The sequence below is a fragment of the Sceloporus occidentalis genome, unplaced genomic scaffold (genome assembly GCF_023333645.1).
Source record: "Sceloporus occidentalis isolate IW3139 unplaced genomic scaffold, rSceOcc1.0.p SCAF_43, whole genome shotgun sequence".
Taxonomy (NCBI): Eukaryota; Metazoa; Chordata; class Lepidosauria; order Squamata; family Phrynosomatidae; genus Sceloporus; species Sceloporus occidentalis.
In genome coordinates this window covers 5,949,593-5,973,232 of record NW_028317023.1, presented here as the reverse complement: position 1 = coordinate 5,973,232, position 23,640 = coordinate 5,949,593, and the positions used below count along the sequence as shown (strand labels likewise).

The window sequence follows — 23,640 nt, the reverse complement described above, 5'->3', positions numbered from 1 at the left end:
AGGTTAGGTAGAAGGGTTGAACTTGATGGACTTAGGTCTTTTTTCAACCTTATGAACTATGTAACTGATGACCCCATGTCTTTTGTAGAGACCTCCTGGTGAATAGATCACTAGAGAGCTGTATGTATTTATACAATGTGATCAGATGCCCTCTTTTCAAGTGAAAACAAGTTTGTTTTTTCTAGTCTTTCTTCATAACTAAAATGCTCCATTCCCCTAATGAACTTTGTAGATAACATGGTGTTGAAGTATTAAGATTTTGTGGGTATCCACATTAAAATCAGTGGCATTTGGTGGCATTTAGTGAAGATATTATCTTTATTTCATACTGTTGCTTAATAATGGGATCTTTCCCAATTTACCTTTTGAAGAACATTCCACACCTTCTGGTAGAAGCCCACCGGTACACGGTTGATAGCCCCATCAAGCCGCCTTCTTCTTAGCCACTGACCCTGGTGATCATCCCACATCAGTTGGGGAACAGTGGAACCCATTGGAGACAATGGCCCAGTTGGAGAAGAAGGACTGCTGCACCTCTGAAACATGACAACAAATACTTGCTACTTTTTCTATTATTAATAAACCGGTTAAGGTTTGATAAGCCCACACAGAACGTTTGAGGAAGGTGGTTAATTTGAAAGTCAAGGCTGTAAAAAAACCAAAACATACTTTACGTACACTAGACATTCTATAAGCTACTTTAACAGAATATATATTGGTCTCCAATACAGAAGCATTGCTCCATACTAGAAATATACCATACTACTCCTGTCCCCCACATAGTCTTCCCTATTCCCATCACTCTTAACCAGCAAACTCAATCAACATGCGCAACCTAACCAATCTTATTCCTATCATCTCCAACCTTAAGCTACCTCCCGTCTTTAACTGTGCCCTATGGAATGCCCGCTCGGTATGCAACAAACTTGCTTGTATACATGACCTTTTTCTATCCCATGCTTTTAACCTCCTAGCTCTTACTGAAACCTGGATCCCCTCCCAAGACACTACTGCTTCTGCTGCACTCTCCTTCGGAGGACTACACTTCAGCCACACTCCTAGGCCTGATGGCAGAAAGGGTGGTGGTGTAGGCATCCTTCTCTCACCTCACTGCACCTTCCAGAATATACCAAGCCCTCCCTCCCTCTCATTCTGTTCCTTTGAAGCTCACACAATCCGTCTTTTCTCTCCACTCTCTCTTCAAATTGCTGTCATATATCGCCCTCCAGGTCCTACCTCGCAGTTCTTTGACCACCTTTCTGCCTGGCTCCCTTTCTTCCTCTCTCTTAATATCCCCTGTCTTATTCTGGGTGACTTTAACATTCCTTTAGATATATCTAACAACTCTGCTAGCTCCAAACTCCTCTCCCTAACATCCTCCTCTGGTCTCTCTCAATGGACTAATTCCCCTACGCACACCGAGGGACACTCACTTGACCTGGTTTTCTCCAGATCATGCTCCCTTTCAGACTTCTCCATCTACCCGTTCCCTCTGTCTGACCACCACCTTCTATCCTTTTCTCCAGTGCTAACCCCTAACAAGACATACTTACAGCGCTCAGCTCATACTTGTAGGCCATTACCAGACAATACCATTACCCAACTGTCAGCCTCACTTGAACCTCTCTTACCTTCCATGTTAACCCTTTCCTGCCCAGACACAGCAGCCTCTTTTTATAACAACACACTTGCTTCATCCCTCAACACCATAGCTCCAATTACTACAAGTTACCCCCGACAAGTTAAACGCCAACCATGGCATACCAAAACCACACGGTTTCTTCAGAAGTGCTGCCGCACGGCTGAGCGTTACTTCAGAAAATCCAAATCCAGCGAAGACTTTAATCACTATAAATTCATGCTCCACACCTACAACTCTGCCCTCTCTCTCACCAAACAGCTCTACTTCTCCACTCTCATATCCTCTCTTTCTTCCAACCCACGACGCCTTTTTTCTACTTTCAACTCCCTTCTCTGTCCCTCCACACCCACACCACAAACCTCTCTCACTGCCCAAGATCTTGCTACCCACTTCAAAGAGAAGATCGAGACTATTAGAAAAGACCTCTCTTCCTTACAACTCCCTCCTACACCACTCAACACCACTCTCTCCACTCCTACTATACTAACTGCCTTTTCCCCTACAACCGAAGAAGAGATAGCCACTCTTCTTTCTTCCTCTCACCCAACAACCTGTCCCCTCGACCCCATCCCTTCACACCTCACAAAGTCTCTATATCCATCCCTTGGTACATCACTTACCCACCTATTTAATCTTTCTCTATCATCTGGAACTGTACCATCTGCCTTCAAGCATGCGCTAATCACACCAATTCTAAAGAATCCTTCCTCAGATCCCGTCTGTTTGACTAACTACCGCCCTATCTCTCTGCTTCCTTTTATCTCTAAGCTGCTTGAACGGATTGTGTACAACCGCCTCATTAACTTCCTCTCCTCTAATTCCCTCCTTCACCCTCTACAGTCTGGTTTCAAACCCCTTCACTCTACTGAAACAGCTCTAACAAAAGTCTCCAATGACTTGCTCTCTGCCAAAGCAAAAGGTCACTTCTCTATTCTAATTCTACTGGATCTCTCTACTGCTTTCGATACTGTTGATCACCACCTTCTTCTACACTCACTTACTTCTATAGGCATTCGAGATACAGCTCTCTCCTGGATCTCCTCATATCTGTCTAACCGTTCCTTCTCTGTCAACTTCTCTGGCAAGACATCATCACCCCTTCCACTTTCGGTTGGTGTCCCCCAAGGTTCAGTCCTTGGCCCTCTGCTGTTCTCTCTTTATACTTCCTCTCTTGGCACACTAATCAACTCATTTGGCCTCCAGTATCACCTATATGCAGATGATACCCAAATCTACCTGTCTTCTCCTGATCTCTCTCCATCTCTCCTGTCCCGTATTACCAATTGCTTGTCTGCTATTTCTTCATGGATGTCACAACACTACCTGAAACTTAATCTTTCTAAAACTGAACTCATTATCTTCCCTCCCTCCATCTCCACTCCACTACCTGAATTCTCTATCACCATTAACAACACGACTATCTCTCCTACTAACCAGGCCCGATGCCTTGGGGTCATCCTTGACTCAAACCTCTCCTTCATCCCTCACATTCAGTCCCTCGCCAAATCCTGCCGCTTACACCTAAAAAACATCTCTCGTATCCGCCCATTCCTCACCCAAGAATCCACAAAAACACTAGTTCATTCCCTTATCATTTCCCGTCTTGACTACTGCAACACTCTTCTGGTTGGCACTCCACTGTCTCGACTCTCTCCTTTACAGTCTATCCTAAATGCCGCTGCTAGGCTCATCTTCCTTGCACGTCGCTCCTCTTCTGCTTCCCCCTCTGTGAAACCCTCCACTGGCTCCCAATTACCTTTAGAATTAAATTTAAGATCCTGGTACTGACATATAAGGCCATCCATAATACTGCTCCTCCGTACATTTCTGACCTCATTAGCAAATACTCTCCTACTCGATCCCTACGTTCCTCCCATGGGCTAAGGCTCTCCTCCTCACTCATCACCTCTTCCTTTTCCCGTCTACAAGATTTCACTCGAGCTGCCCCATGTCTCTGGAATCTACTCCCAAGGTACCTTCAGCATTGTCCCTCCCTCCCAACTTTCAAGAAACATCTAAAAACCCACTTCTTCAGAGAAGCATACCATCTTAGCTGCTAGAACTTCCTTGTCATCGATACAACCCCCACAATACCTCTCACCCTTTCTCTATGCCTTATGTTTGTCACCCCATTTCCCTCTAGATTGTAAGCTTGCGAGCAGGGCTCTCTCCACCAAATGTATCGGTTTGTCTTAGTCTGTCAATTCTTGTCTTGTCATATCCCTTGAATTTATGTATTGTATTAAGCGCTGCGTAAACTGTTGGCGCTATATAAATAAAGGATAATAATAATAATAATAAAAGAGAGCTGATTTTCCAGCTGTAAGGACATGAAAGCAACCATAAACCTCAAAGCGGCATCTGCGTGTTTGATGTTTAAACAGCACTAAAATTCTACCCTCTTTTTCTATTTAGCTGTGCGCTGGCAGCCAGAGATCATCCACATTTTAACTCTTTGCGGTGAGAAAATAGTAGTACCAGGGTATCGATACTGTTTTTTTCTTCCCAATGTTTCAGCTGCATTAGATATTAGTATTTCCTGTGACAAATTAATACTTTTTAAACATATTTATTCATTTAATGATAACACAATTTTTGGTTTTAGAACTACTTCTACCGGTAAACATTTAAAGTGGTTTATCAATATAAAAAAAAAAACATTAATTTCCTATACTATATATTCAGCAATACAGTTATAGTCAGGAAAATATACACATTTAGGGTGCAGTTAACGGAACTCTACAAGTTTAAGAAAATTAAAACAGTGGATCTGTCAGTCTACACTTTCTTCAAGAGGTTTAATCACATGAAAAAATTTACAAAATTAAAGTGAATAACGGCGCTTCTAATAGATATTTAGATATATAAAGGGAATATAAATAGCTGTCAGCACTTAACCCCTATGTGACAGTAATACAAACAAAAGATAAATAGAGTGCAGCGCTCCGTTTGTAATAGCTCTATATTAATAGTGTTATGCAGTTTTGTATTATATACAATTGAACATGTCCATTCTTACAAAATAACACCCATCGTGCATAAAGAAAGAAAAAAAAAAAAAGAAAAAAAACCACAGGTATACTCAGATTCAGATCACAAATCACAGGTGATGTCTTAATCTTTGGAGCAACCAAGTTTGCTCAAACTATAGGGCGTCTGTATAGGAATATCATAGGATCCAATAGGGCGTCTGTATAGGAAACAGAAACAGAAACAGATATCCTATATATATTCCTATACAGACGCCCTATAGTTTGAGCAAACTTGGTTGCTCAAAAGATTAAGACATCACCTGTGATTTGTGATCTGAATCTAAGTATACCTGTGTTTTTTTGTTTTTTTTTTCCTTCTTTATGCACGATGGGTGTTATTTTGTAAGAATGGACATGTTCAATTGTATATAATACAATATATAATATTAATATAGAGCTATTACAAACGGAGCACTGCACTCTATTTATCTTTTGTTTGTATTAATCACATGAAAACAACACAAAACATTTAAGAATATTTTTGTTGTTGTTTCTATGGTAACAGACTTTCAGGCTTGCGTTGTGTAAATTGTTATGAATAAAGGGAACATTTCATACAATGAAATAATTATTTTCTGTGAATTCCCTGCCCATTCAGGAGTTCTAGGATTGTTTCTGTTTTATTTGGTTTCAAAAGTTTTACATTTTAACAGAGTAGGTAGAACAGCACATTTCCAGAATATACGACAGGTAAGCAGCGTACAGAACAGGAATGGAAATACAGACGCACAATAAAACACATTATATGGTTTTACCGTAGACCTGGATGAATAGATGCTGCTGCTTACAGAATGGCCATACATGAACTATAACACAGAAACAAAATGTGTAAAAAAAATGGACACTTTACAGGAATTCTATGTAACAGGAAAGAATATGAAGAATATGACATATTCAGAGGTAAGTGATAGTCACAGAGCTAGTTTTGTAAGCAATAATACAATATTACATCATGCTTTTATATCCAGGTCTGCTTGAATTAAATGTTGGCTCATGTTCACAGTCATATTTCAATGGGATCACTTTTCTTACTTGAAGCAGCCAATCGGTAGCAAGAATCATCAGACCACAGAAGTGGAGGACAGCTGCAAGCTTCTAAATCAGGCAAGTGTTTAATTTTTTCCCCTTTTTTAAAGAATGCATATGTGACAGATTATAAAGAACTAGAGGTGAAATAATTTACTCTCACAAAGTGTAGAAAACTGATATGGGGCTGTAGGTATTGTTCCGGTGCCTGGTTTAGATGGGCACCCGTGGTTAGCCAGGGACACAGGCAGACAACCAAAGAGCCTTGCCATAGTCAGTTAGATCTATAAGTGGGAGGTATGTTTTGATTTATGCTTGGTTTGTTTTGACATACTTCTAAAACAGCCTCTGTAATTTGCTGTCCTGATATCTGTATGTTAAGTGAATACAGAATAGAAACCTGCATTATTTCAAGAAAACCATGTGTGCTGTACCACAGGTGTGTCCAACTAGCTGCCAGCGGACACAAAGCAGCCCACCGGACACAGATGTGCGGCCCACCTGAGGACCATGTGGACATATATATATATATATTCCTTCATAAGGCATATACATATGCCTTCAGCATGCCTTCAGCAGCAATAACCTGGAGTTCAAAGGTGCTTCCAGGTCAATTGCTGTCGGTTAGGCTCTGAAACTGCTGCCGAGCCACTCAGGAGTGATCTGATCATTATGACAGCCACTTGATGTCCCTCTCTCATAAGTGACACAGAGAGAGCTGTCATCCAAGGTAAAGAAAAAAAGCTCACAAATAAGGAATAACAAAAAAAAACCATTTTATTTTTTTTATACATAATTATTGCAACCTGACCAATTATTAGTGACACTTTAGGGTGCTGATTATTGGCCAGTCTCATCCAGCAATGTAAGGAGCCTAAACTTTTTTATGCCTATCCAGCAGACACACTGTGCAATGAATGGGGAACCACGGGAACTTCAATAGTTCTAATAAAAAAATATAATATAACCAAACTATATTGACTGTTCCTTTCCTGATTCTTGAACCCAGCAGACAGGATAACAGAATACCCACCTAAATCTTCACATCCTAACTAGATTAATTAGCTGAACCTCAGATCAGTTTAAGGGGGCCCTGTCCAACACAGCCTATCTGTGAGAAAAAGATGGGTCTATTTACCTCCATGTAAGCCTTCTTTTACTATTGTTTATTATATATCCCCAGGGCTAGCTATCCGCACATAAGTACTGTGCTGTAACCAGTATTTGCCTCAGGATGCTTTTTATTGTGTGAAAATCACTTGCAGGTCATTTAAGGTAAATGCCTGGTAGATTTCCTCTAGTAGCAGAAGGCATCTTGCTTAGTAAATGCAGATAATTGTTTTATTGAGAAATATATACATAAAATATATACATAACAAAAAATATTACATAACTTATTGAACTGAACAATAAATGTTTTAATATGAAGCGACACCTACATTTCCGTTAAATATGTGGCGCACAACAAGCACTGTAGTTATATAAAAACTTTTCACAAAAGAAAATCTGGGAATTGGTTGGTCCAACATGATCATATAATATGGCTAAATTACAGTGGACCCTGACATAAGCGTTACTCTTGTTGCAACATCTATGTTCAAGCAGGGATCTGCCTCTATAACATAACAAGAACTACATTACAAGTTGGCTTAAGACCCCAAAATGCACAACTTGAAATTTAACCTTTGGGCACAAATGTCAAACTCAGCCCTCAAAGGTCATATTCTTGGAAGAGTTGCATAATCAATTATCAATATCAGTCATAATTATCCTGACACAATGGTGTGTCTAGCACTACAGGACTAAAGCGTGACACTGTCTTGGAATGCAATCGAATCCTCAGACTAAGGAACAAACACTGACATTATCCAGATATTCCTATAACAATTGCTTAAACAATTGTTCAACTTCTTAGCATGGGTAGAAAAGGGTTAATAAAAACTGAAAGGCATCAGATGTTATCGATAAAAGTGGAATTAGTAAAGTAAGTAACACGAAAGCAGACTTAAAAGTGAGAAAAATCCAAATTAAGTTTCACCTGATCATCAGCGCTAAATCTCCTATCCATCTGCAATAAAAAATAATAATTGAAAATAAACAAGCTGAAAACAATTATGGATAAGTTAGCCGTGAACAAAATCTGACCAAATCCAAGCCAGATGCATCTGGCTTATCTATTTAATTACAAAACCATTTGATTATATATATATATATATATATATATATATATACAGTATCTCATATCTCATAATATTTTATTATATCTTTTGTTGCCAAGGTTTAGACATTAATTAGTGTGTTGAGTTATTTTGAGGACAGCAGAATTACGGTGTTATACAGGCTTTACACTCACTACTTTACATTGTAGCAGAGTGACATTTCTTCATTTTTTTCACATGAAAAGATATAATAAAATATTTACAAAAATGTGAGGGGTGTACTTACTTTTGTGAGATACTGTACATATATATATATATATATATATATATATATATATATATATATAGTGTTTCCTAAAGCATATGAGTTGCAGAGGGAAGTTGTATTGTAACTTCAAAATAAATGTTGCCTTACTAACAAAAGACCCAAGAACTAAGAGGTAGTAAAAGTATCACCTGCTTCATTTCACTCCGCAGCCTGTTAATACCAGTTCTTTCTGTCTTTGTGACCCCTGTGTGTCCCATCTCATGTATTGATATTGCTGGACTTGTGGCACAGGATTCAATAGGGCGCACTTTAGAAACAGCACAGACAAAATATTAAACTAAACAAAGATAAACCAATAATAGCAAATATATATATATGCACAATGGACAGAAGTATTGGGACACCTGACCATTACACCAACAGGGACATTGCATTTTTTGATATTGCATTCTAAATACATAGACATTCATATGTATTTGGTGCTCCTTTGCAAGATAGCACAAGACTTTGGAGTGTTTCTTTGGGAATTTCTGCCCAGAGTATTTGTGAGGTCAGTCACTGATGGACGAGAAGGGTTGGCTCACAATCTCCGTTCCAGTTCATCCCAAAGGTGTTTGATGGGGTTGAGAAGAGTAAAAGCTGTTATAACTGCAAAGGGGGACCAACTACATATTAATGTCTATGTATTTAGAATGCGATGTCATAAAAGTCCCTGTTGATGTAATAGTCAGATGTCTCAATACATTTGTCCATATAGTGGATACTGAGTATATAGTACATACTAATCTGTATAATCTGTACTGAGTTTTTTAAGGTGTAAATATTTATTGGTTCACAACTCTTTGGACAGCGTATCTATTTGGTTATGTTGTTTTCAAATAATTAAACAAATAATATGGTGTACCCCACAATGTAATGCAGTATTGCTAAGGTGGGATAAAGACCCAAGGTAAGACACTGATCTTTTTAGTACTGTAAAGACATTATTAATCATACTATAAAGTGCACCCTGTATCATATTGTGGATACATCACTGGCTAGAACTTTTGAATAATTCTGTCAGTATGCACCATTATCCTAGAATTTAAAAAAATAATATATTGAATATGAATATTGTATTTTTTTCTCAGGGATTTCAAAGACCTAGCCCTCTAGCATTTGACTATCTCTTAACATAAATGAGAACTTCTGTACAATATTCTGTACATCTCATTAATAGTATTGTGTAAATATTGAGTCATTCCGTCACCCCAAAATCCAAACTACTTACTGCTTCGTTCCACACCAAACTCTTTCCCGCTCAGAATATGGTGAAGAAGATTCTTCATGTCAAATGGACTAAGGCTCATTAAACTTTCAGATGCTTCTTCGCCTGAAAATGCAATTTTTATTGTATTTAATCAATGGGTTTGATATATTTTAGACTTTATACTCAAACAATATATACATGCATAAATTCATTTATACAGGATTCTTGGTAATGGAAATTAGTCTCACTTTAAAAAAGGTAAATTCTAAGCATAGAATTTAAACTTTGGCATCATTTACAAGTTGGGAACAATGCGTGTACTTTTTATACATATAAAATAAATGACTAAAGGACATCAAATTCACCTGAGCAGTTCAAGCTTCGAGCCAGTTCGGTGGCCATCACCTGCATGATAAGTCCAATGCGAAGCCTGAGCATTTCTCCAAAAAGACTTGGTTGGGACCTGACATACATTGCTAGATACAGCATTATCTCCTGTGAGAATAAACACAAACAATTAATAAAATAGCAAAAACACTTCCTCTGAAGTCTGCTCTGATGGCCTAAATCTATTTTCGAAAAACATCTGCAATTAACGTCAGACAATATTTCTGTAATTGTTTTGAAGTAGCTTAGTTATTTAAGTTGTGAAAAAATAAATGTGATTTTTGAACCAAGAATGTTTCATCAGAAAGAGTAAGGTACTCATATGGTACTGTCATCATGGACCTGTAATGTGTTGTATTTTAGATCTTTGATTGATGTCACCTACTCTCAAGCAGGTTTTGGAAATATAATGAATGCTGTGCAAACTTGATCACTTCTATTTCCACACCATTGAGTTCAACACCTGTATGATATTCACCCTTGCTACGTAGCTTTGAGCAACACTCTTGTATGACTAGTGATCTGAAATGTGTAGACCATAAATGCTTCATATTTGTTTTATGTCTTTAGATTTGTTTAGAGAGATGCTAATCCATGTTTAAGAGCTTCCCTGCGGAATAACCTACGATGAAAAAGAGCTGATAACCTCCGTTTTACATGCTTAAAATTGCTATTCCTTCTTATTTTTTACCTGTGTAAGTACAGCAATGCTAATGTCTTGTCCACTTGCTTCATAAATCAAAGCAGCTAGCTCTTCAGGAGGCAAAGGACTGGGGGAATTAAAATATTACAGATAGTACAGGTTATATATATGATACATACAACGAATATGCTGAGAGAGAGAACCAGGTAAAAGCCATATAAGAAATGTTAGGATTAAAACAGAGGAAGTCCATATATATATATATATAATAACATATATTGTGATTTTCAGCAACAATTAATTATTCATAGTTCCACATTCAGAAATTGGGTTTTTTTTAAGTGTATTTTACTTCAGAGCAATAATTGCCTAGAATGTTGTTCCAATAGTATAGATTTTTTAAGCACAACAGATAATTTTGATATTTTGTTATCTCATCTGCTTTTGATTAAGCGATGATTCTAAATCTGAATGCATACTGACAATGCTTCAAAATCCTTATGCATTAATAGGGAATCCATCCGTCTGTATGTCAGATACTGTAGTAGTTACTATCACTCCCCGGCTGTCTTATGGATAAACATTTGTGACGACATTTTATCATAAATGACCCACCCACACGCAACAAGTGTGTTTCTATTTTAGTTCTATATATTAAGTCCTCTCATTCCATGCTGTATTTGGAGAAAAGGCCTTATGCTTTTGTGACTTGAACTCTTGTTCTAAAAATATGATCATTCATTAAATGGCATCTCAGATTACCACACTATCTCATACAATATCAAAAACTCTGTTCTAATGGTGGCTACTTCTTACTCCTACAACTGAAATGACATGAACCTTCAGCAGACAAAAAAACAACAACCCTGTGATCTCCTATAACAGTATTTTGTACCCCGAGTTGCCAAGGTCTTTCTCATCGTAGGTCAAGCTGAGGGACCAAATTCTGAATTCTTACCTGCTCTGTCTTTCGGGGCCTTGCTAGACCAGGCTCAAAACATTGACGCAAATATCGCTCCTACTACACGGCTAGTGTAAGATATGTTGGTTTAGGTAATGTACAGTAGCACTGATACAGGCGATAGCACTTACTCAGTGATGGTTTTTTCTCGAGGCTCTGGGGGCAGACCGACAGTCAGGTGCTTCTGATGTGACAAGATGTCCGTGCAGGCCTAGAGGGAAATAATGCAGAATTTGTACTGACCCTTTAAATTACTAAAACATTATATAAATAAGACAGATCTGAGCTGGTGGATGAATCGGGTAATCTAAAATAGTGTTACATTTTAAGTACAAAATATTTTGTCTTGAGAGACAAGGGCTATTTCACTAGGAGGCATATTTAGGAATACAATATTTCTGTTTCTTATTGTTTAGGTTACATGTTTACACTGGCATAACTACAAGGGTCGCAGCGAACTTCCTTCTATCCACCTACTGTGTAAGATGACTGCTCCCATAGTATACACAAAAATACAAAAATAGCTAATGCAAATATATCTTCTTATTTTAATCTGTAAATTGCCTTGCATAGGTTTATTTAGTGTATAGTGCAGTAACATGTATGCTTTGGGGTTAGTGAAGAATGAAGACATCCCAGTGGTTTTAGTAAAAATGCTACATAGTCATTTAGTACATGTTTAGAATGACATTTTTATAAAGGTTTTGGCATTAAGCATAAACTTTATGTAACCAGAGCATTCCTCAATACTAGGTTAACTTGTCTAAGGGGTAGAGGTCTAGTAAACACAAAACAGCTTAAGTTGGTGGAATTTCCTCCATACCTCAGCAAGCACTTCAACACGCTTCTTCAGTAAACCAGAGATGTAACGGATTAATCCCCATTCTCTATTGACGCCAGCCTTGTTGTAGAGTTCACTCAGCAGAATACGGACTGTTACCCCAGACTGTCCATTCAGATTAGTGTCCCAGTCTAGTCCTCTGGGCACAAAACAATAAACTGTTATAAACTGTATTGAGCAAGGAACAATTTCTTCAAGCAAAAACTGCAGCTTAAAAATTAGACAGTTTAGTACAGCGCCATAGACAAGTACACCACTGATAATATTCCCATAGGATCCAACATGTACAGCCACAGCTATTGTGAAACTCAAACTGACACGATGATCAGCTAGGACTTGCCTTCATCTGATGGGAGTTAGAAGTCAAAAAATAGTTTGTAAGCTATCCCGGCAATTTGTGATGTATTTACATTTGGGGCCATCCTAGGTCCGACCTAGGGCAGCCCCCCAGTCCCCTCCCCCTCTGTGGTCGGCATCCAGGTCGAATAATGGCGCTGCGCGCCTTTAAGAAAACAAGTGCCAGGACATGACATCATGTTTCCAGCATCATTGCCTGCAAAAGTGTAATTGCCTGCAAAAGCTATTCTGAGAAAAAAAATGCTGTAAAACTGCCAATAGCAACAACATGCTAGCACAGAAAGCTAACAGCCCTGCCAATGATAACACCTGACTCAACACTGCATGTTTATAAAGTACGTTTGTCTTTGGTGGATCAGTTTAGCTCTTCAGTGAATAAGGATGCTTGTATTCTTACCGTATGACACACAAAATATACAGTATATCTGCCTGGTCCTGAAGTGTGGGACATTCCTTAAGCTTCTCAACAAGTTTGTGGCAATCAAGATTACCATGAGCATCTTTGGGTAGGTTTAATTCCATCTCGTGATTCTATTGAACATACAGAGTTTGTTATTATACTTTATTAATTAAGTGCTAACGTATTCAACAGCATAGCCCCATTAACACATGTAAATACGGGGTGGTTAACAAATATATAACAAACATACATTTACACATTCAGCTACAACAGGAGTTCAGGACCCTGCCAATAAGCTTGCCATCTATCTTTATGGCTTATGAGGGTCCCGCTCTAAGCTTAAAATCTAAAATGAATTATATGAGTAATTAAGACAAAAGGAAGGGTTAATGCACGTAAATGATCAAATTCCATAATCTAACGGTGAGCAGAAAAGTAGTACATTTCAAAAAGATAGATTTTTAAAAAAAATAAGTGAACAAAAAAGCACTAAAATCAGAAATATCCAAACCTTGCAGTAAAGCTCAGGGATTCTATACAATAATATAAAACCAAGTCCATTTGAAATATATCACTTATGTATTATTTACCCAGTGGGACCCTTATTACTGCTTCATATAATTTATAAGCTATACAGGGGTATATAACAAGTAATAACAAGCAGAAGCTTGTGTGGATCTGATGACTAGCTTTGTGGCACAAATACTATAAACTGTAAGCTTTGGTAATCAAATAGTGAACAAAGACATACAACTAGGATAATGAATGCTTATGCAAAGAAGAAACGTGACATAAATCTGAAATATGCCACATTTAAATTATGTATGATCTGTGATAGATGCTTATAAAAGTATAATTGGTTTCATCATGCTTCTGCTTGCAGCTTGATAATTTATTTTTATTTTATATTATTTTTCTTCGACCATACAATACAGTGCTCTATAGAGTAATGAAGAAAACATGCTTTTATTTTATAATGTTCCAAAAAATATTTTATTATGTTCCTTTTATCTACAAACCTTGGCTGCCAGTGTATGCAGTCATATGATATTTAAGGATGACTGTTCAGAACAATGATATTGTTTAGTACAATATAGTATGATAAGAAGTCAGAATGTTTCTCTAGTAGACTTAACACAACTAGAGCACATACACGTGACTTATATCATGCAAAATGGAGAAAAAAGTTTTTTAAAAAAAAGACAGTTTTACCTGACTTTGGTGAAGCTTTGGAACTTCCAGCAAATTTAAAGACTTCCGATGGGCACTTAAATTTTTAGCAGGTAGAAATAAAGAAGAATCTGAATCGAAAAAGAATGCTAAACATGTAATAGCTGTCAAATATACAACTCAACAGCTGTATGTTATTAAAGGCAACACAAAATACGTATAGCCAATACTGGGTTTAAAAGGCAAAATTATCTTTTGGGAATACATATGAAATTATAGCAAGCTTCTGAACTTTTGCTTTGAGATCTACGGAAAATAATGTACATTATTACCGATGTGTACAATACTCACTTGGTACTTCCAAGCCTTTCGATTTGGCCATCATAGAAAGAATGTCGCGAGTGGAATGAAGTGCGCTAACGGCATGGTATGTTGTGGACGTATTACAGGTTTCTGGTAAATATGAAGTCGATGCCATACTTTGCTGCAAGTGATTTATATACTGATCCAGCTCATCATGACTTTCTTCTGGGGGGAAAAATACACTTAAAAGCATCTGACAAACATATATTCTCTCTTTTAAGGAAATATCAAACTGCCAAATTGGACCTTACCAAGCATTCTCTCTCTTTCACACTTATTCTAATTCACAATTTTTATTATTACTACCAGTTTTCAAGATTTAAAAATAATATATAGTTTAACCATATCAGAATCCACAGTTTATTAAAATCTAATCTTTTAAATCAATTTTCCATACTCTCATTTTTTTAAATCATAATTTTAAGACAAGCCTAATCTCTAAAACTACAAGGAGTTAATATGGACAAGACTGTCTTTTTGCTTAAATGGGAGTCTGATCTAGAAATATCAATTACTTTTGATTAATGGTCCCAAGCATGGATTACAACAAGGAAAGAAGTCTATTTTACCAATCTTCACAAACTATTTTTTTTAATTTTATAGGTAAAAATGGACAAAAATTGATCCATACTTCTTATCTGGTGGGACCTCTAAAATGAAAGCTGACAATTTATTTAAAGATATGTTAAGACTAGATTTATTCTTAACCCCTCATTTTTTTAAATTTCATATTTATTTACATATTTAAAGGAGAAATTGTTCAAAAATCTTGCAATTAACCTTCTCCTTGCTACAAAGATTTGTCTAGCTAGAGACTGGAATTAATCTAATATACCAATATGGGAAAGCATTAAACAGCGAAAAGGAAAAAGGTGGATGGATGTCTAGGGCATGCAACAAAGATTACCATTTTCACAATGATCCTCTGGAAATATTCCTAATTCATACTCATATTCATTATCAGGACTGTAGCTTCCCTCATTCACATCGTCAAAAAGTTTTTCATCACAATCAGAGTCCAGGAAACTTAGGTGGGTGTAGAATGATGTAGTAAGGAAGTCTGACAACGTTCCCACTTTCACTCTGGAATATAAATGTAAAGTATTAGTACATGATGGAGGAATAATATCCCAAGCCAGAATAGCCAAAGGCTATAAATATATGAACTATATGTACACAATGTTGAATGTTTCTATAACATAAACACTGTGGGCATTTAATCATATGTTTATCACAGCATTATGAGCCATGATGACTTATAAAGCCTCTCAGACATATAAGAAATCGATATTCACTTCCGCAAACAAAATATCACTAGGCTGCCGATCAAGAAATATTGAGTGAATGGGTGAGGTGCTATGAACACCCTAATAAAAATATTTGGCAGATGTGTTAAAATCTTTAAAAATTCCTGTTTTAAATAGATGATTAGCATAAAATCCTTTTTTTGTTGCTGGGCCACTCTAATAAATAATTCGACCCAAACTGATTCCCCGTTGCTGTTAATGGGGACTTAATCCAGAATGTTAATTGAGCGGGGACTCAATCTGCCATCAATCTCCAATTTAAACAGCTCTGGAATATTCATCCTGGAAAATGACTAAATAAGAGGTTTGTGAGGATCAGTACTTTAAGCAACAATAATATTAACTGACACGGGTCTACTTGTAGGACAACTCTCAGTTTGTGAATAAACCCCTTTTATTTTACCTTGCCCCTCCAAAATATCCATCTTCTAGTTTTCTGATTGTAGAAACAATAGCCGGGTCTATGTCAGAACCATCTTCGTCTAGAAGACAAATGAATTAATTGTATTTTCAATATACTCACTAAATAATAAAGTCAGTGATTTACAAAGATAGAGGTTTACTTTTGTAATATTGACTGCACTATTCTAAAATGTTTTCTTAAACAACCTTTTTTTGAATCATCTCTTGCTGAATAAAGTAGGACTTTCACTCTTGCAGTTGACTAAAAGTCAGTTACAGATAGAGTACAGATGATGAAAACAGAAAAGGTGCCTGAATATGTAGTCACATAAAAGTACAGAGCACTGGATAACCTGCATTAAGGGAGCAAAAAGCACACATGATTACAACAAACACCAAGAACTGATACAACCCTAGCTTTTGACAACATTGCAAAAGGCAGGACTCTTCTTCAACACCTTCAAGACTCTAACTGGCCTAACTTTGGACTATTTTAGATTAGTTCCTTTATTGACCTTATCTGTACAGCAACCAATACAATGAACCAAGAACCTAGAACATTCCTTTGGTTTTTATGGTGATAACAGTGATTTGAAACTATGTGTTTCACACCCTATAGGAACATTGACATTACAGTAAAACAGAGCCCATCTTACTGAGCATTGCGTGAGTAATAGGGAAAGTAAGCGTTGGTCTCCCGGTCATTCTCCAGCAAGACGTTAAGTAAGCCAGTTCAGTCCTGAGCATTTCAACAATCATCCTGCTGTCCAGAGCTAGGTAGAAGTGGTGCTGGTCTGTAAACTGCAGGAGAAATCAGATGATACGGTAAATTCATATTTAATATGCCATGTGCATGTAGTTCATAATTAGTGAGCCTAATGTCCTGTGGTTCATCTCCAAACAAGATATGGAGAGTCAACACAATTGTTTGCGAGTTAGACTCCAGAACCATTTCAAAAAGAACTAGAAGAGCACATTTTCCTTGTTAATGGGTTACAATGCGGTTTTTTTTGTAGTTATTCTCTTTAAAATAAAACAGGAACTTTAATTTAAAGGGATGTGCTGTATAATGTTCTAGTGGGACTGAACACAGTTGAACATGTCGTTGAACCAGGGATGCTGGGAGCCTGAGAAATGGATAAGCAGTACAGCATGAGACTCCTGTTCTCAACTAACTGCAAAATTGCTAAACAATAGTAAATGAGCATGATCACATAGACAGATATTTACATAGAGTTTCATGTATTACTAAAAGATATAAAAGTGGGATTTAAGAGAGAATCTACAGTTTGTGATACTTGGCATCTGGCCCTGCAGCCCGCCTTGCACTGTGAAGCATTGTATAGCTTTGAGGGTCTCCCAGTGCAGGAAGAGACATAAGCATAATCCTCTTTTATTGCTGATTCTTATGAATGTATTTTGATTTGGTTAATAAACTATATGTATGATTCCATCCATTGAGTGAAGGTGTCATCTTTGTATCTTCAAACCTGTTCAACTCTCCTTGTCCACGCAGACATGTGCTGTCCTGGGTTAAAGCAATTACTAACTTTACAAACATAGTTATTCTTCTAGCGCTACTTCTGGTACCTACCTGGGGGGTAAAGGTAAAGATTTGATTTCTGATCGTGTACAGTTTAGATGTCCCAAGAACACCAATATGGCGGTATGGACGTCCACTTAGCTTCATAGCTTTATTAAATCCTAGACAGCAAAAACAAATTAAAAATCATAATAAAAAATGAATGCAAACAAATGTGCCTTTTCCACAACCACGCTACAGTAAGATGGCTCCATGTCATAATTTCATTTGCTGGACATAGAAGAAAACGTGTACACGTATAAAAATTATTAAATGTTTAATGATCTATAGCAGCATTTTAAAAAGCTTGGTCACCTTGAGTAAGAGAACAACAGAGGAGGTGGCATGAGCACTCCCTATGATGACTCAAATGAGGTGTCCCAATATATTGATTGTACTTTCTATTATTTGGAAAAATAAAGAATTTAATAAATCTTCAAAATACCTTGATGTTTTGTGGTGCATATCAATATGGTGTTGGAGGAGACAAAAGTTCTCTCGACGTAAAAAATTACATTTTCCTTCGGATTTACTAGTTGGACTGAAATGTGCACTTACCTAGCTTAGCATACAGATGGCTCAAAATCCTAGCAGGCTGCACTCGTATTGGACGGATATCTCTGAAGCTCTGAACAGAAATATCATGGGATTTCAACATTTTCTGGATTTCTTTAGATTCTGCTACAACACAAACTAAACCAAAAAAAATCAATTATAGGAACACATTAAGTTACTGAATGAATTATTTTATACCATTTACTTTCTACAGAAAATCTACTGACTAGCCAATTAGAAGCACATATTAAAACAAGGTAAGCATTTGGGATATAAGGGTTATAACTGGCTCATTGAACCTGTCAAATCATAATAATCCTTGTTATGATTTAAATTTCTATATGACATCAAAGTAAATATTGTGTACCTTATTCTGCACAAAAGCTGGTATGACCCTCAAAACATAGAGACTGCCCCTAATCATTCAGTCCACATGATGGAGATGAACTAATACCCTAATGACACTTCAAGTGCATTACGTTCCCAGCAGCTAAATTCACAGATCATTGTATTTTTAGATATACTGTTGTATTAGTGGGTAGGATATGTCACATAACAACACACACCCAAAATGTACATTTTTGTCCTCAAAAAATGTTTTGACCTCATGCTTTAAGATTGGATTGCAGGTGGAGCGTATCCACATTAAACATATCTGTGCAGGGTATCAAGAGTGTATTGAAATTATCCTAGTTAACCTTTCCAGTATTGAGTTTGCAAATGTTCCTTGATCCATAAATATGTTGACCAACTAAAGGCTAGCACAAACTACTAAAGTTAATTTATTTAAGATAAAGAGGGATAGGTATTGTTTAGTTCACCCCCTAAACTAGTTACTATTGTTTTATATAATATATATATATATATATATATATAAATATATATAATTGTTGCCACATCTACATGCTTTATTGTACTAGAAACACAAACCTTGTACTACCACATCAGGCTTAAAGGATGTAGAAAATCTTCTGTTCAAAGGATCAATCTCTCCAGGTGCTAGAAATCCCTATGAAGAAATATTAAAACATAAGTAATGTCTATAACTAATGGCTCATATCAAAAATATATATAATTAATTTGCTTAGTATTCAAACATTGGAAATTTAGGTTCACAAGGTGTCCATGTAGCTGAGTTTGCAATATTGATCATTCTTCCTTTACTGTCCAAATCGTTATGTATCCTAAGGTTCATCTGTGGAAGAATGTTTTCTGACAAAACTCTTGAAAATACAGAACATTAGCCATTGTACAGCACTGTGAAATATGATGGGACCAAATAAGTCAACAAATAATAATAAAACATGGTACCCTGAAGAATAATGTATTTATTAGAACAGTATAGATTCAATGTTTTAATATTGGTTTAATATTTTATTATTAATGTTATTGATGTTTATTAATGTTACCTCTGCTAAAAGGGATCCCAGTATGTATAGCGACTGTCCCCACATATGTGGAATCTTCCCAACAGGAATCCGGTCAACAGAATGGGGATTGTGGTATTCCTCATCTATCTGAGAACAAAAAAGAAACTATTTGGAAGGAAGCATATGACAGACAAAATCAATAGTTGACGTGTTCTAGTGTACAGCAAGCCGGAGAAAATACTCTTACGCTACAAGGCCAGCGGTCACTAAGTAACATATGGGGCCACATAACGTAGGGATGTCCGTCGCCATCAGGCACTGACCCACCAGGCATTTTTCAGATGGTCAGTCCCGGCCTGAATGCTAGGGATGTGGCTGATACTAATCTGTGTTTACGGAATCCCAATCCCTGTATGCTAGGGTATTTTGGCCTACTAGACAGGGTCAACATATCATATCACCAACATAGATGGAACTTCACATACAAGCTGTAGAGTATTTTACATACACTGTAGGTCATGGGAAAGATAATTCCATTGTAACAACATATTTCCATATGGAACATTACCTTGTTAGCTGGAACGGCATACAATTCTGGAACAAGGTGTATTCCTTTCTTTCCTCTAATAATTATTCCCTCCAAAACCTCCCTGTATTCTTGCACCTGAGAAAGCAACACATAAACGGTGAGATTTACTGTAAAAACATGAAGCATTTTTAGATATGATTATAAATAAGTCCCAAAAGTATAGGTGACATTTACTGGACATATTTCAAAAATAATGTTACATCATTAACTTGCACTTGAATACAGAGCATTTTTAGTGGTGATATTCAGAGAGCTCTTTCGTTTTCCCAGCGCTCCAACAAGTTTTGACCATGTTCTGTCTCAATTCTGTGTAAGTCATGTCCATAATGTCTTTAATGAGACCCTTCATCAGGAAGATTTTACTTGGATTGTACATGGATGAACACGTGCCTAGCAGGTCGATTGGTTGCCACAAGGCCTGGATGTTTGTTCTGTTATATGACAACTTTTTAAAAAGTTGGGGGGAGGGTTATGACTTCAACGTAAATCATGTGAGTCACATTGAGTGAACCGATGAATCGGTTCATTTCAATGAATCACTCAAAATTAACCGATTCACTTTACTGATCTGAACTTTCCATCACTACTACCCATTGTACAGCGCTATGGAGTTTGATGGCGCTATATAAAATAATACATTATAATAATGATCTATCACACAGTATGTCTAATAATAATAATTATTATTATTATTAATCTTCTGATGTTTCAGTCATTTATAATTGTTCTCAATCTCTGACATCCTACAAAATCATAGCCAGGACATTGCATGCAAATATTCCCACATTAGAATCCCACGGTTCACCCATGGTTAAATAAAGGCCAAAATCATGTATGGTATATACCCCATATATATTTTCCCCTTACCTGAACTTGATCTCCAATAAAAACACCATCAATCACTAAGTAGGTCCAGAACACTGGCCACTCACATTCTATATTTTCAAACAATTTAAGTTCTGTCGAGTCATAGTGTAATCTGGTTGGATCCTAGAAGGTAATTCAGCCACATATTAAAAATGCAATTTGTATAATATACTATATTCGGGAGAGAAAGGCAGCCTTACACTGATATCCATTGTTATAGACAACAAAAAGGAGCTGGCTGGTTATGCATTTATAAGAAATATTAGGTTTATTTAAGTCATCATTAAGAATCATTGGGACAGCAGAAAGCATGTACCATATATCTCATAAATCTTATAGATCTTATGGGATGGGCAACATATGGACATGTTATGCATGCTATGGTGAATACAAACATGGCAAAACTGTATTTGTTCTGTACCTCTCTTGGTGTTTTATAACCATCTCGTAAAAATCGACAGCAGCCGTATCTCCCCTAGATTAACAAGAAAACAAACTTATCAATTATATAAAATGTGCAGCTACTCTCCATCTCCAGTTATTCTCCATTAGAGAAAGAATGCAGAGGCATGCATCCAGTGTGCCTTATGGCAGGATCTATTCATTAAAAGCATTGGCAGGAGCATTGTGGTTAGAAGCTCACTTAGGTTAGGACCTTTATAACACAGAACTCTCCAGCAAACTCTCCTACAAACTTCTCCTTTAGCCACTAGTCCCCTGCGTGACACATCCAATGCATTCCTATTCAGAATAACAAACATGCATTAAGAAAATGATTATGCCCCATCAGTAATATCTCTGAAAAAGGAGAAACATTTTCTGACACATAAAGATTTGGCAATCATCATTGCTAACAGGTGTATAAAATCTCCATAGACAATAACTGGCAGTAGAATATGTTTTCTGGAGCGATGGATATTGCTTGGACAAATGTGGGTTTGGTAGATTCCAGAAGAATGCTACCTACTGAAATACATGGTGCCTACTGTAAAGTTTAGTGAAGAAAAGACCTGGCCCTTTGGAAATAAGTGTAACAACCGGCATTTTTCAAGGGCTTGCATGGGCAAAGCATATTCATTGAGATACGTATTCACTATCTCTCATTACACACCTAACTTCATTTCACCCAAGCAGTCATCTAATTCAGCTTTTATTTGTACCCCCCCCATGCTGCATATAAATGTCCATGGTGTTACGGAATCAGGCACCGCAGGTGATGGACCCACAATGCAGAAATGGCGAGCAAATCCAATAAACAAGCCGGGATCGAGGCAGGCAGCACAGGAGCGAAGTCAAACAACAATAGCCAAGGTCGGGACGGGCAGCGCAGGATCGTAGTCAAAGAACAATAGCCAAGGTCGGGACGGGCAGCGCAGGATCGTAGTCAAGGAACAATAGCCAAGGTCTGGTACACAAGAATAGCAATCAAAAGGCACAAGCGAAACAAACACCCCGAGAACAATGATTTGGACTCGTTGAACGGGCAAGGAAACACAGGACCAGGAAGTTTAAATAGGACCAATGGCGGGAAAGCAGGTACGATGACGTCATCGCGACCGGCGCAAGAGAAGCGCCGTCGCGATGACAACGAACCAAAACAAACCCTACTGCCTGTGGTACCTCCGCGAAAGACGCGGAAGCGCCACACAGGCAGGGGAGGAAGAGACAGCAACCGTGGACAGGCAGCGGCGATCGAACACTCGATCGCCGCCGACATGTCGGCGGCGGCTAACCACAATCTCCTCTCTGCCTGTGCTGCCGCCGCGAGCAACGCGGCGGCGCCGCACAGGCAGAAGAGGTACTGGTCGGGCGCCGCGAGCATGTAGCGGCGGATCGTCGCTTCGATCGCCGCTGACATGTAGCGGCAGCCCGATCAGGACTGACAGTGGCAGGAAGGCGTGCCTGCCCGATACACACGCCCCCTCGTGTGCGCGCCGCACGCACGGCAACACACGAGGAGGACGGGCGCGAAGGACGCCGAGGGACCCCAGCCGGCCGGGTAGGTACGACACATGGCTGGGAAGGGCCCTGTGCATCAAGTAATACACCTGAAATACCTCTTCCGGCTTTAAGGCATGCATCCTGGGGAAAAAGCACAATGTATGCAGTTGTCTACTTTCATCTCTATATTAAAAAGCTTAATACAGAAAAATGTCAAAGGAGCAGATATCTTACCTGAAGCTTTGTTATGATTTCATTTTTGGTCCCATTAACAAGGTTAATGTCTTCTACTGCAAATGCCGGGTATGAAATGATCGAAAGAAGACCAGCATCAATCTCTTTGGATGTCGAAGCTCGTGGTAACATTGAGTATAGGATGGACTGTGAATAGTACAGTATGAGTTAGTATTATTACAGACTTGCACTTGTAAAAGCAGCAGTTCAGACACAGTACGTTTATTAACTTTCTTGTTATATGCTAAAAGCATATAACATATGTGTTAGAATGCATATCAATATGACACTAGAT

The 23,640-nt window shown here is 37.7% G+C and overlaps 1 protein-coding gene across 8 annotated transcripts in view; it reads right to left on the bottom strand.

Annotated features, from left to right (window-relative positions):
• Window positions 1-23,640, bottom strand: part of LOC149289762 (phosphorylase b kinase regulatory subunit alpha, liver isoform-like) — a 40,807-nt gene that overhangs the window by 2,370 nt on the left and 14,797 nt on the right. For 2 of the 8 annotated variants that reach the window (XM_089490346.1, XM_089490350.1), the window contains 23 exons: window positions 23,346-23,492; window positions 21,592-21,645; window positions 21,171-21,293; window positions 20,283-20,378; window positions 19,754-19,861; window positions 19,275-19,353; window positions 18,348-18,482; window positions 17,802-17,911; window positions 16,864-17,008; window positions 16,209-16,287; window positions 15,406-15,581; window positions 14,487-14,660; window positions 14,178-14,266; window positions 12,963-13,096; window positions 12,191-12,347; window positions 11,499-11,578; window positions 10,455-10,533; window positions 9,742-9,871; window positions 9,398-9,499; window positions 8,316-8,434; window positions 7,739-7,768; window positions 5,430-5,480; window positions 363-536 (listed from right to left, as the gene is read on the bottom strand). In XM_089490346.1, coding sequence (XP_089346472.1) covers window positions 363-536; window positions 5,430-5,480; window positions 7,739-7,768; window positions 8,316-8,434; window positions 9,398-9,499; window positions 9,742-9,871; window positions 10,455-10,533; window positions 11,499-11,578; window positions 12,191-12,347; window positions 12,963-13,096; window positions 14,178-14,266; window positions 14,487-14,660; window positions 15,406-15,581; window positions 16,209-16,287; window positions 16,864-17,008; window positions 17,802-17,911; window positions 18,348-18,482; window positions 19,275-19,353; window positions 19,754-19,861; window positions 20,283-20,378; window positions 21,171-21,293; window positions 21,592-21,645; window positions 23,346-23,492 — 2,571 coding nt within the window. Of the gene's footprint in view, window positions 1-362; window positions 537-5,402; window positions 5,481-7,738; window positions 7,769-8,315; window positions 8,435-9,397; window positions 9,500-9,741; window positions 9,872-10,454; window positions 10,534-11,498; window positions 11,579-12,190; window positions 12,348-12,962; window positions 13,097-14,177; window positions 14,267-14,486; window positions 14,664-15,405; window positions 15,582-16,208; window positions 16,288-16,863; window positions 17,009-17,801; window positions 17,912-18,347; window positions 18,483-19,274; window positions 19,354-19,753; window positions 19,862-20,282; window positions 20,379-21,170; window positions 21,294-21,591; window positions 21,646-23,345; window positions 23,493-23,640 lie in introns of all 8 variants that reach the window. The other 6 variants (XM_089490348.1, XM_089490351.1, XM_089490349.1 and 3 more) reach the window with 4 other exon arrangements.